This window comes from Acomys russatus, chromosome 19 (assembly GCF_903995435.1).
Source record: "Acomys russatus chromosome 19, mAcoRus1.1, whole genome shotgun sequence".
Lineage (NCBI taxonomy): Eukaryota > Metazoa > Chordata > Mammalia > Rodentia > Muridae > Acomys > Acomys russatus.
This window is the reverse complement of record NC_067155.1, coordinates 3,758,636-3,771,151: the sequence shown is the minus strand read 5'-3', so window position 1 is coordinate 3,771,151 and position 12,516 is coordinate 3,758,636. Positions and strand designations below refer to the sequence as shown.

At 47.5% G+C, this 12,516-nt stretch overlaps 1 protein-coding gene across 1 annotated transcript; it reads right to left on the bottom strand.

Annotated features, from left to right (window-relative positions):
• Positions 1-739: 739 nt before the first annotated feature.
• Cebpg (CCAAT enhancer binding protein gamma) lies at positions 740-1,945 on the bottom strand. Its single transcript, XM_051162195.1, has one exon. The coding sequence runs from the start codon at positions 1,856-1,858 to the stop codon at positions 1,406-1,408; it is 453 nt and encodes a 150-aa protein (XP_051018152.1). The 5' UTR covers positions 1,859-1,945; the 3' UTR covers positions 740-1,405.
• Positions 1,946-12,516: the final 10,571 nt, after the last annotated feature.

The following is a 12,516-nucleotide window of genomic DNA, read 5'->3' as shown; positions in this document are numbered from 1 at the left end:
CCAGCTTCTCTGCTTCACAGCAAAGACGTCAAGATCCTGAGTTTTATCAGCATTTTGTCTCTAAAATAATTTATATAGAATAGAAAAGCATACTAATGGAAGCAATAACACACAAAGTCTGGAAAAACAGCCCAATAAACTAGAAACTCCTCAAAAAAATAAAAACAAAAAGATGTAGGAAATAAATTAAAGATTCAAACCGTATCCTTTCAAGTTTTCTCTGACTATTCTTGAGACGACATGAAGTTGGGACGTTTTTCTAATAATTATTTAGTTGAGATCAAATACCAAAACATGCCTCTTCACATAAGCACACACCCAAAACTTTACCTTTAAAAATCACGGCCCCATTGGCAGTTATTCTGAACAGGGGAGAAACCAAGTGAGTCAGTATTCTAAATCATGGTCTGTATCATCAAGCCAAGGTATTTTATTTACTAACTTGGCTGTCAAAAAGATGGTTTCTCCTCCAAACCCAATGGTACCTTTTCTTCCATCTACAGAAACTGTCAGTGAACAGTAGATGCTGGTTTGTGGACACAGGTAACACTCATCCATTAAGCAGAAGGGCCCCAAGTCCAATCCCGCTCTCTCTGTGCCCTTTAAAACAAGGAAAAACCACAAAACCACTTCCTTCCTTCCTTCCTAAATGCAATTTGTATTTTTAATCACCTCTTCAAGCTGACCTGATGGGATTTCTTTACTTCACCTAAGGTCATTTTTTTAAAATGTGTACCTGTTTGAAAAAAAAAAAAAATGCCAATTATGGTAAGACAGGTTTATACTATCTGTAAAATGAGGACAAATTATTACGATTGGTTTCTGTAGCCCTAGAATTTACAATGCACAATTTAGAATAAAATCACAAAAGTCACAGGTGGAATTCAGCTTTTCTTTTCTTTCTTTTTTTCTCTCCCTCGAGACAGGGTTTCTCTGTGTAGCCTTGGCTGTCCTGGACTCGCTTTGTAGACCAGGATGGCCTCGAACTCACAGCGATCCCCCTGCCTCTGCCTCCCGAGTGCTGGGATCACAGGTGTGTGCCATCACACCTGGTTCCAGTTCAGCTTTTCTTAAGCCAAGGCATTGTTTCATTAAAACCCAGAACCTTCTATATGACCTTCCATGTTCCCATTCCTACAAAAGAAACATTTCTGGGAAAGTCAGGATTTATTAAGAACATTAAAGTCCAGGAATTTTGTTTTAACCATAAACCCTAAGTTTTCTTTTAGTACTTCAAAACTCCATTATCATTCAAGACCAGATAAATTACATGGCTAATCAGCTGCTCAGTGCTGAGCCCAGAAAATAACCTCCAAAGAACAAGCCCCAGTCCCGCCACTGAGCCAAGGGTGCAGGTGGTCACGCCTCTCACGTTCCAGTCGCAGAGCTGCGGACGCTGGGAGATCTACTGCCCTGGGCTCTCAGCGTTGGCCGTGGTGGCGTCAGCGCTGATGGGCTGCACGTTGTCTGCGAGGTTGTGTGCGTGCTCAAGAAACAAATCTTTCAGTACACTTAATTCCTTTGTCAGCAACTTAATTTTGGCTTCCAACCGTTCGTTCTCTTCTTTGAGCTGGTTCACTCTCTGCAGCGTGTCTTGGGCTTTCTGCTTGCTTTTTAACCGGCTCTTTTTCACGGCCATATTGTTCCTCTCCCTGCGCTGGCGATACTCGTCGCTACTCCGGTCCATGGGTGAGCTCTTCTTGCTTTGCTTGCTGGGAGGCACAGCTTTGCCTCCGCCCCCAGGCCCAGCGGGCAGCAGCTGAGGAACCTGCTGCAGGCCGCTGGCATGCGCCTGCGTGTGGATGACACTGATTCCGTTCACCCCTGGAGCAGTGGCTGGCTGCGGCAGCTTGCTCATTTGGGCACGTTCCTTTGCCAACACAGAACAGGTGGGAAGCAAGCAGAGCAATGTGATGAGCAGGGGCCACACGCACTGCCAAAAACCTTCACACGTACCTAGTTACAAAAGAAGTTGTATTAAAATATGGGAAATGGCAGGATCAAGTAAGAAAAACCTGTACAGACCTAACACAGTAGCAACCTGCTGGTTTTGCTTACACAGGCAACTACCAACCACACTGATGTTTCCAAATTTCAAACGGCTAAGCTGGCTCAGAGGCACCATAAGCTGAAGGCCGGTCCACGGGGGCTAGCTGTGATTATCAAAAAGGGGAGAGAAAACAAAAGCATAGCGGGATTAGGCAGCACCTGTGAGCCGGTATCACTGGACAATCTGCCAGGGAGAAGTCCGAGCTGTTTGGGTAAGCATGGAAAACAAGCTCAATTATTTTACAACAGACACCTGTGCTTTTCTGGGGGGAGGGGTTGTTTCAAGTCAGGCTAGAACGCTGAATCAAGATGCTTGGTCTGCAGAACCCACGAGGATCTGGATGCTGCTATGATCGTTCAATGTCCCCAGGGTAGTTACAATGACCTCACCTACTATGGGCTGTTTTCCTCAGGCAGGGTATTTGAGCTGATTGGTTGGTTTGCGTTTTTACCTTGTAGTAACCTTAAGTGACAGTCGCTGACATTTACTCAATGGTTCTTGTCTTTAGGACCTGGGCTATCTAATAAAGTATCTCCATTCCAGCCTGCATCACCAGTTTTTCTTCTTGACACAATAATAAAACACCTAGATATACTCAGCCTGATTCACAAAGAAACAACATCCTAATGATACAGGCAAGGAAGGCTAAGTACCAGAACTCAGGCTGAACAAAGGGACCTTGAGTGCAGCCAGTGTTGGCATCCACTTCTCTCTCAAGAGTTCGGTACTTACTGGGGCACTCTTATGAAGAAACTACTGAGACCCGGTTTGCTCTGAGTATAGCTAATCCCCCCAGCCACCTGTCAACTGTGGAATGTAAGAGCACACCTCCTCCATCTCCATGACAACATGTCACTACAAACTAAACAGTGAATCAACTGTGTCCACCTAGGACACACAGCACTCTGAGAAATGTAGAAAGCATTGTTATGACCCATGAAACTGTCCTGTTCTTTCCCAGAACTGCTAAAACAACATCAGTGGACAGTTAGGGACGTTAGCTGGTTAGGAAAATGCCCCAGTGAGCACACCCAAGGTTATAAAGAAAAGTTCAGTCAGTAAACATCAACAGTTTTGGCCAACCCAAACTTTGGCCGAGCCTTCTTTCAAGCATGCTTATTAAGTTGGCTTTTTATTATTTATTACTATTAATCTCTGCCTTTAAATGTCCATATGTCATTACTTTGAATTGTTTTAACAGCTACTCAGCCAGCCCTAAGCTAGTGGGTCATCTGTTCTTACTCCAGCACTAAAGCAGGACAGAAAGCTCCCTTCCAAGCCATGATGGATACGGACTCCGAGTTACACTCATAATAGACATTTCACAACTTCCCTTGAAAATGATTATGTGGCCTCATTTCTCTCCCACTTAAAAGGTGGTTGTTCAAAAGAAAGAAAGTAAACAAATTAATTAAAAAATAAGAAGTGGCTATTCAGTATTAATTTAAGCCTCCCAGGCTGCCATGTAACAGAGGTGCTTATCAAGTTGGTATGACATGTATAACCCAATTTTAAGGCCTTGTAGTACGTCAATACCTCTCCTGGGAGTCTCTCGACCTTTTTTTTTTTTTTTTGGTTTTTTGAGACAGGGTCTCTCTGTGTGTAGCTTTGGCTGTCCTGGACTCGCTTTGGAGACCAGGCTGGCCTTGAAATCACAGCGATCCGCCTGCCTTTGCCTCCCGAGGGCTGGGATTAAAGGCGTGCGACACCACGTCCGGCCTTATATTCTTATTCTTAACAACTAATCTCTGCAGTCAATTTGGCCAAGCTCAAAGATACCAACAATCCAAAGTAAAGACTAGAAAAACGAGATCAGATCTTTCCTTGGCTCTGGCTCCCCCATTTTTACCCTGGACATATACTCACTTTCCTTCCTGTGAGGGTCAACCCCACCTGTACAGGAGGGGTGCAGAACTGCTATGCTACTCCAACTAACAAAATACCATGAACTCTAGTTACTAACAACTTAGTCACAACAGGCTCCAAATTCAGATGCTCTGCCTTTTTCTGAACCCAAAGATGCAGGTTTTAGGGCTCTAACTAATTTTGTTAAGGTTCTAACCAGAACAAAGGAGAGGTGTTGAGTGAGCCTTTTGACTAGAAAAACAAAAGAGTATTTTTCTTGAACCTACAAACTTGCAAAGAATAAAAAGGAGAGAGGGGAAAAAAACTCATGGTTATTAAAAAAAAAAAAAAAAAAAGGCCAGGCAGTGGTGTTGTATGCCTTTAATCCCAGCACTTGCAAGGCAGTGGCAGGTTGAGTTCAAGACCAGCCTGATCTACAGAATGAGTTGCAAGAAAGCCAGGGCTACACAGAGACATCCTGTCTCAAAAAACTAAGAATTAATTAAGTAAAAAATTAAAAAGTAGTCTGGACATAGTGTTGCATGCCTTTAACAGCCTTGGGAGGTGGAGTGAGCTTGAAGCTAGCCTCGTCTACACAGTGAGTCCCAAAAGCACAAAGGCTATGTAGAGAGAGAGGCAGAAAACTAGCCAGAGGCTTCCGACAGTCAGCTTTGGTCTTGCCCTGCACAGAAACACTTGTCGTTTATGCTTCTGTGGTCCTTCTGCACACTTGCTGAGCTCCACGCAAAGCCATCTGACATTTACTATCAGGGTACTTAACTCTAAGTCACAGTCTGGCTTCTGGGTGGACCGACCTATTCCAAAGTTCAGTCTACAGGAAGCAGGGTGGTGCCTCCTTCCTTCTGCCTGTCAATCACCCAAGAAGCAGCAGGAAAGCTGAGGGGCAACAGTCCTCAAAGTGGCCCCTGGACCAACACCAGTAACTTCCTACAAGTACCAACTCTCCTGCTGCCAGACCAGGAAGGAATTCTGGATGTGGGCTTTCAGTCTTGTTTTCGGGGAGCACCAAAATGGTTCTGATGGCACAGTGGAGAACCATGGCTGCATATAAACAATGGCGCTTAAAAATGTGAGGCCAAATGAAATGAGTAACAGACTTTTTCAAATGCAAATTTCTTAACAGAAGTAATGCTCATTCAAAAGAATAAAACAATGAAACTCTGAAATGTTGGAATAGTAAAATAAAACAGGACTTTTCTAAATTTTCACTCGGTACAATAAACATGTATAAAATTTTCCTAGCTTGAGACTTTTTTCATAAACCTAGATAGAGCCATGTATTTCTCCATTAGCCTCTCAAAATAAACTTTTCACTCAATTTCCTTAATGAAGGTTGAGTCTTCAGGTTTACAAACAAAAATATTTCACATCTCTCATGCCTAATGCCACAGAAATTACCTCAGCCTGACATCATCTCTCAGGGGCCCTAGTCTCAGGTGAGCAGCCCAAGCTCCCTCCAACCACTCCCTAGACCATCTAGGGCAGTGGCCTCAGCCTCCCTAATGCTGTGCCCTTTAATACAGCTCCTCATGTGTGGTGAACCCCTACCATAAGATTTTTTTTTTTTTTTGGTTTTCAGAGACAAAGGTTTCTTTGTGTAGCCTTGGCTGTCCTAGACTTGCTTTGTAGACCAGGATGGCCTTGATCTCACAGTGATCCACCTGCTTCTGCTCCTGAGTGCTGGGGTTAAAGGCGTGTGCCACCGTGCCCAGCTATAAAATTATGTTTGTTGCTACTTCATAACTGTAATTTTGCCACTGTTAGGAATCATTAAGTAACTATCTGTGGTTTTGGATCATCTTAGGTGAGCCTTGTAAAAGGGCTGTTCAGCCCCCAAAAGAGTTGTGACCCACAGGTCAAACAATCTTCCACTCAAACCTAATTAAGCCACATCTTGCTACTAAAAATCCGTGTCTGTGACTCCAGGCTACAGGATGAAACCCAAGGTGCTAACCCTCTCTACAGACTGCTCCCTTACGCTCAACGCAGCGTCACCACGCTACCTCCTGCCTTCCTAAACGCTCTGTTTTCTCTTCTCTTTGTGCTTTTTTGTCTGGTCTGCTCCCTCAATTTCTTTGGCAACTGCAGCTTCCAGGTGTCTCCCTGGAGACTGTTGGAGGCAGGATCCACGAAAGAGAAAATAACCCTTCAAGAAGTTCCGTGTAAGTGGTCCACTGGCGTGTGTGAAGAAGATGTGCGCTTGTGTGGATGTTATCCTTTAAACCCACTTATAGTACTATTTAGCACATTCAAAAAATATATAGTTTATAAATGTACATTTAATAGGAGTGCCTGTTCAGGGTTTCCGCCCTCCCTTTAATGGCAGGGAAGGCAACGGGATAGGTAGTCTGAGAAACTATGCAACCACCCCACAGAGGGAAACCTAGAATTGCTACAGTACTCCTTATTGTGACTGAGGCAACTTCTGACCAGGACGTGTGTCCTTTCCCATGATCTCAGGAAGAGAATGTTCCTAGGAGCTTTCCCAACGATGGTTTAGTCCACCAGGGATGCACGCACCTCCCCAGGACCACAGAACCTGGCTGGCAACCGCGACCTGCTTGTGAGGATTTAAAAGATACTGAGGGATGGGTGGCATCTGTCCCCATCTAGTTGGTTCTGTTGGTAATAAAAATAACTGAGCCAGCCAGGCGTGCCCACCAGACGCAGAAAATGGGCTCATGTTTTTCTTCAACTGAATAGTATCCTGTCATTTACTGGGAGTTTTTTTTCCCCCAAGAAACAAGGAAACAACCGCAGGAATAGCTTATCACAACTACAACTCAAGTGGCAACAGCTGAGCAGACTTAGAGCTCTTTGATGGCTAGGGATGTGGCTCTGAGGTAGAGGGGCTTGCCTACCACGGTCTGACTTCTATGTAGAACTTTTGAGTAAAGAAAGCCCTTCAGGGTGCTTTAATTCAAAATTTCCTCCGTGAGACAGGTCTGCATCCAATGCTAATATATTCAAATAAGGACACAAGTGGGTGGAAACTCAGAGACACAAGCCCCAGCTGTTGTGCAACCCACAAAGGTTAAAACCTTTCTAAAATTGACACATCTTACGATGCAGCTTACAGGTGGGGGGGAAAAAAAGCACAGCAAAAACTAAACGTGCCAACCTTAAGAAAGACACAAGCGCGCTTGGAAAGAGAAACCATCCTTCCATACACACCCGCACGCCCAACCTCTCCACCTGGATACCTCCGCTGGTTCTTTTCCCGAGGTCCCTCCAGCTTAACTGGTGGGCGATGCGCGATCATCTAGGAATGGCCCCCCTCCCAGTGAACCCCACAACACACGACCATCCCCCAAAACAAGCGAAATCACCCTCATGCAACGTTGTGAGTTTAAAACCCGAGTGCTTTCCCTAAGTAGCCACTAGGTTACTCATCATTCCAGACAGGACCCGGGCCTTTCCCCCACCCCCACCCCCGGGTCCCCAATCCCCCCAGACCGAGCTGTTTGGGTAGCGACAGAGAAGAGTCCTAGGTGGCTCCAAAGCGAGATCTGGTCCACCGTCTATTCTAGGAACACCCTCCATCCCCCAGGGGCCAATGCGCGCAGGGCTTGTCACGCTGCACGTCGCAGGGGGGCCGGCTTCTGGAGGGGCCACCTGGTCCTCCATCCCTTCCCCGACGGCGGTGAGGGGGAGCCCCGGGGAGCGCGGGGGGTCGGCGCCACGCGCGGCGGCGCTGGGCCGCGTCCAGGGATGAGCTCAGCCCCGCCGGGTGTTGCCCGCAGGTTGCATCAGACGCCGCGCCGGGTCCCCGCCCGCGCCGCCAAGCCGCCAGAGGGCCTTCCGGGCCAACCTGCCGATTCGGGCAGGGCCGGGTCTCCCCTGGGCCCGGCCGGCGCCTACGCAAGCGGCGGGCTGCGGCCGCGGCCTCCTCCTCCTCCCCGGAGCCCCGCGGCCTCCTTACCTGCGCCTCCGGCCAGCCCGCCCTCCCCCTAGTCGGCCTCCACTCCGAGCGGCCCCCGCGCGGCGCGGCCCGACCCGACCCAGGCCTCGCAGCCCCGCGAGTCGGCGAGGAGGAGCGACGGTTACGAAACCGACAAGCCTCCGCCCGTTCCGCCACCGCGGCCACCGGCTCTCTCCGCCTCCTCTCCCCCAGCTCCGCGCGCTGCCGCCGCCGCCGCCGCCGCCGCGACCAATAGAAGCGCCCGCCCGAGAGCGACGCGCCCCGCCCCCTCGAGACGGGCGGCGCCAGAAGCCAATCACAGCCCGCGGGGCGGTGAGAAGCGGGGGCGCGCGCGCGCGCGGCGGGGCGTGGCGGCGCCGGCGGGCGTGGTGGGCGTGGCGGCGCCGGCAGTGGCTGGGAGGGTGCACTTCGTGGTTTGTCCCTTAGGCTGCTCGAAGCTGGCGGGCGGCGGCCCGGCGCTGTGGGAGTGACCCGTGGCGGGAAAACGTTCTCCCCGAGATGGGAAATTTGAAAAGACGGTCACCTCGGAGGGCCTCACCTGCCTTTTTGGAGACGGCATTTCCTGGGGTGGACTTTTAAGTCACTGATTTTTGTCCTGATTTAAGGCCTCGCGGCCCTGGGGCATTTGCAAACTTTTATTTTGACAAAAGCACGTTAAGGGAAAAAAGTGTCCAGAGTAGGGTTAGCACTTGCTGTGCGCTGTGGCTCCCTGTCGGATCACTATCTCCAAAGTGTGCTGGTCTCCATGAGAACGGATGGTGGACGTGACACGCTCTCTTAAAAGGGGACAGCAGTCCAGCCTGGTTCTCCCTAACAGTTCCACGGGAGGACCAGAAAGCGTTTTGTGAAAAAACAGGAAGCGGCGCCTGCGTGGAGGGCAGAGCCTGTCTGATAGGTTTGATTGCTTCCTCTTTAGCAATGCTTATCGTTCAAAACTCGCTGGCTTTCAAAGAGGAAGTGTTTCTTCACCGGCCAAGGCCTGGAGAGCCGCTCTCCACATCGGGCTGTTTCGAGGAATCCCTGAGAATCCCTGCAAAAATTGTAAAAGAAAAAGCCTAGCCACAGAGAGTGAGCCCGTAACCCCGTGTACACTTGGAGAGATAAGAATGTCGTCAAAATCAGTATATCTCTTTAGGTTCGGGTCTTTGTGTTAAGAGCTTTTTTTTTTTTTTTCTTCTTTTTTCTTTTTTTAAAGTAAAAAGCTGAGCATGCCCATAATCCCGGCACTCTGAGAGGCAGAGGCAGGCAGATCCAGATCGCTTTGAGTTCAAGGCCAGCGTGGTCTACAAAGCGAGTCCAGAACAGCCAGGATGTTAACACAGAGAACCTTATCTCAAAAGAAAAAAAAAAAAAAGCCAAATTTTTCTTTAAGACTTGTAGCACTATCAAGTTGAACTGTGCTTTGTTTCTCACAAAATCATTTTGCCCCTAATATTTTCTAATCATATAAAAACTGTATAGAAAACAAAAACGTCCTTGCGTATTGTATTTTGAGTTAGCCTCTGTTTTACCCTGCCAGCTGCATTCTGTGTCGTGTCTAGGCAAGCTTTCCTTCCACACCCAGCAGTCAGTCAAAGCCCAGGAGTCTTGGCATTTTCCTCTTTAGCTGATAGCCGGTGGTTTGTTTTTTGTTTGTTTGTATGTTTTTCCTGTTTACAAACAGGTATTTGCTATCAACTATGTGCTAAGGTGCGGACTAAGAGTCAGCAGTGAGGAAGACAAACACACCATCCCTGCCCACTTGGACGCTTAAGGAAAGATGTCCAAGATACTGGGAAATGTTAAGAGGACTGACGTAAGGCTTTAGAGAAGGGCCTAAACATGAAGAGGGGTTGGCTTTGCCCAGAGGCCTTGTGATAGGAGGAACTTAAGGTCACAAAGAGGCTGAGACAAGAAGCCCCAGTGGGGACAGATCGGGTTCGACAGACCATGTGAGTCCAACAAGAGTTTTGATGGGGGACTAGAGGGTGTTTGAACACAGGGGTTACACACAGGGTCAGTAAACACTTTACCATTGAGCACAGGAGTATTGTTTTTACCCTCAGCCACTGAAGACACTCATCACACTGAAATGAGAACCAGGTGAAGACTCGGCCTCCAGGTTGAAGGAAAGACTGAAGCCATCCCAGTAAAGGAATATGTCTGTAATCCAGCAGTACACACACACACACACGTTGGTTTTTTGAGACAGGGTTTCTCTGTGTAGCCTTGAGTGTCCTGGACCCTGCTGGCCTCGAACTCACAGAGATCCACCTTCCTCTGCCTCCCGAGTGCAGTGATTACATGCCTGTACCAGCACACCTGGCTCCCAGCAGTATATTAAAATCTCCTTCAACCTTCCTGACGCTGTAGCCCTTTAACAGTTCCTCATGCTGTAGAGACCCCCAACAGTAAGATTTGTTTGTTTGTTTGTTTGTTTTGAGACAGGGTTTCTCTGTGTGTCGCCTTGGCTGTCCAGGACTCGCTTTGTAGACCAGGCTGGCCTCGAACTCACAACGATCCGCCTGCCTCTGCCTCCCAAGTGCTGGGATTAAAGGCGTGCGCCACCACGCCCAGCTTCAGATATATTTTAAAGTTAGATATATGTTTATGCCTGCAAGTTTGAGCACCTGGGTGCAGTGACTGGAGAGTCCAGAAGAGGAACGTTGGAGTCCCCTGGAGCTGAAGTGATTGTAATTCACACAACCTGGATGCTGGGACCTCCACAAAAGCAGAAAGCACTCCTAACCACCAGACCTCTTGGAACTGGAGTCACAGTTGTGGCCTGCCGTGTGGGTGTCTAAGAACTGAAACCTGCTCCTCTGAAAGAGCAACGAGCGCTCTGAGCCCCCGAACCTTCTCTCCAACCCACTTTGTTGATTTTTAGACATGGTCTCCCAATATAGCTCAGGCTGGCCTCGAACTCATGAGAGTCTTCTTTCATTCTCCTGAGCATGGCTTTACAGGCATGACGCCCACACCCTGCTAAACACCCCTCATTTGAAGTCCAGATAAACTGAAGTTTACAAACTTAAGATAAAATGTATTTGGGAAAGTTCCTTGGAAACTAACATAACAGATCACCTCAGCTGGTGATCTGGACTGTCTGTCACAGTGTGAGAACTGAGGAATCATCTGTCAGGGTTCTGAGTCGTGGCAGACGTTATCTCTGCATTGTTAACGATATTCGAGTTTATAATTCTGCACTGAGTAGGGATACTTTGACTGGAAATAAGTTCGTTGTTTGGAGTTTTTGTTTTTGTTTTTTGGGGTTTTGTTTTTTTTGTTTGTTTGTTTTTTTTTTTTTTTTTTTTGTTTTTCGAGACAGGGTTTCTCTGTGTAGCCTTGGCCATCCTGGACTCACTTTGTAGACCAGGCTGGCCTCGAACTCACATCGATCCTCCTGCCTCTGCCTCCCGAGTGCTGGGACTAAAGGCATGCGCCACCACGCCTGGTATTGGTTGGGTTTTTTGTTTTTTTGTTTTTTGTTTTTTGGTTTTTTTTGTTTTTTTTTTTTTTTTTTTTTTTTTTGCTTTTTTAATTTTGATTTTTGTTTGGGTTTAAAATTTTTGTTTTGTTTTGGCTTTTTTTTTTTTTTTTAAATTAGGGTCTAATTATGCAATCCTGGCCTGGAGCTCACTATGTAGACCAGGCTGGCCTCAAACTCAGAAATCCACCTGGGTTTGTCTCCCATGCCCTGAAAGTTTTGTTTCGTTCTTACATAGCCTGTCTATTAGGCCTATGTGGCCTCAAACTTGCCATTCTACTTAGTACTAGGATTATAGATTTGTACCACCATGCCCAGAACCTGGTCAGTTAAAAAAAAAAATTAGCCGGGCGTGGTGGCACATGCCTTTAATCCCAGCACTTGGGAGGCAGAGGCAGGCGGATCGCTGTGAGTTTGAGGCCAGCCTGGTCTACAAAGTGAGTCCAGGATGGCCAAGGCTACACAGAGAAACCCTGTCTCAAAAAACCAAAAAATAATAATAATAATAATAATTAAAGTGCCTCCTTTAATCCCAGCACTTGGGAGGCAGAGGCAGGCAGATCTCCGTGAGTTCAAGGCCAGCCTGGTCTACAAAGTGAGTCCAGGACAGCCAAGGCTAACACAGAGAGACCCTGTCTCAGGAAAAAAAAATGCCTGGCAGTGTTGGCTCATGCCTTAAATCCCAATACTCGAGAGCAGAGGCAGGTGGTCTACAGAGTAAGGAGGCTATACAGAGAAACTTTGTCTCCCCCCAAAAAAGACTTGAGGTGGGGCTTGCTGTTATTTATCTTTTTTTTTTTTTCTGTTACTCATCTTTAATCTTAGCATTCAGAAGGGAAACGTAGTAGGCCTATGTAAGTTGGAGGCCAACCTAATCTACCCCGAGTTTTCCAGGTCAGGTAGGGCTATACAGTGAGACCATCTAAATGTGGGTGGGGGGAGATGTTAATGAAAGATTGTGGGGTACTCTTCATTAAATACCTATATCAAGCCTGGCGTGGTGGCGCACGCCTTTAATCCCAGCACTGGGGAGGCAGAGGCAGGTGCATCTCTGTGAGCTCGAGGCCAGCCTGGTCTACAGAGCGAGTCCAAGACAGCCAAAGGTATACAGAGAAACCCTGTCTCCAAAAACAAAAACAAAACAAAAATGTATTTAGTTCAAACTTTAAAAGCCCTCGATGGATATTTCTTATGGATCTGAGAGGCTCTGTT

Bases quoted from the DNA above. Each gene is read 5' to 3' on its own strand.
- Cebpg (XM_051162195.1), bottom strand. From the start codon at position 1,858: ATGAGCAAGCTGCCGCAGCCAGCCACTGCTCCAGGGGTGAACGGAATC.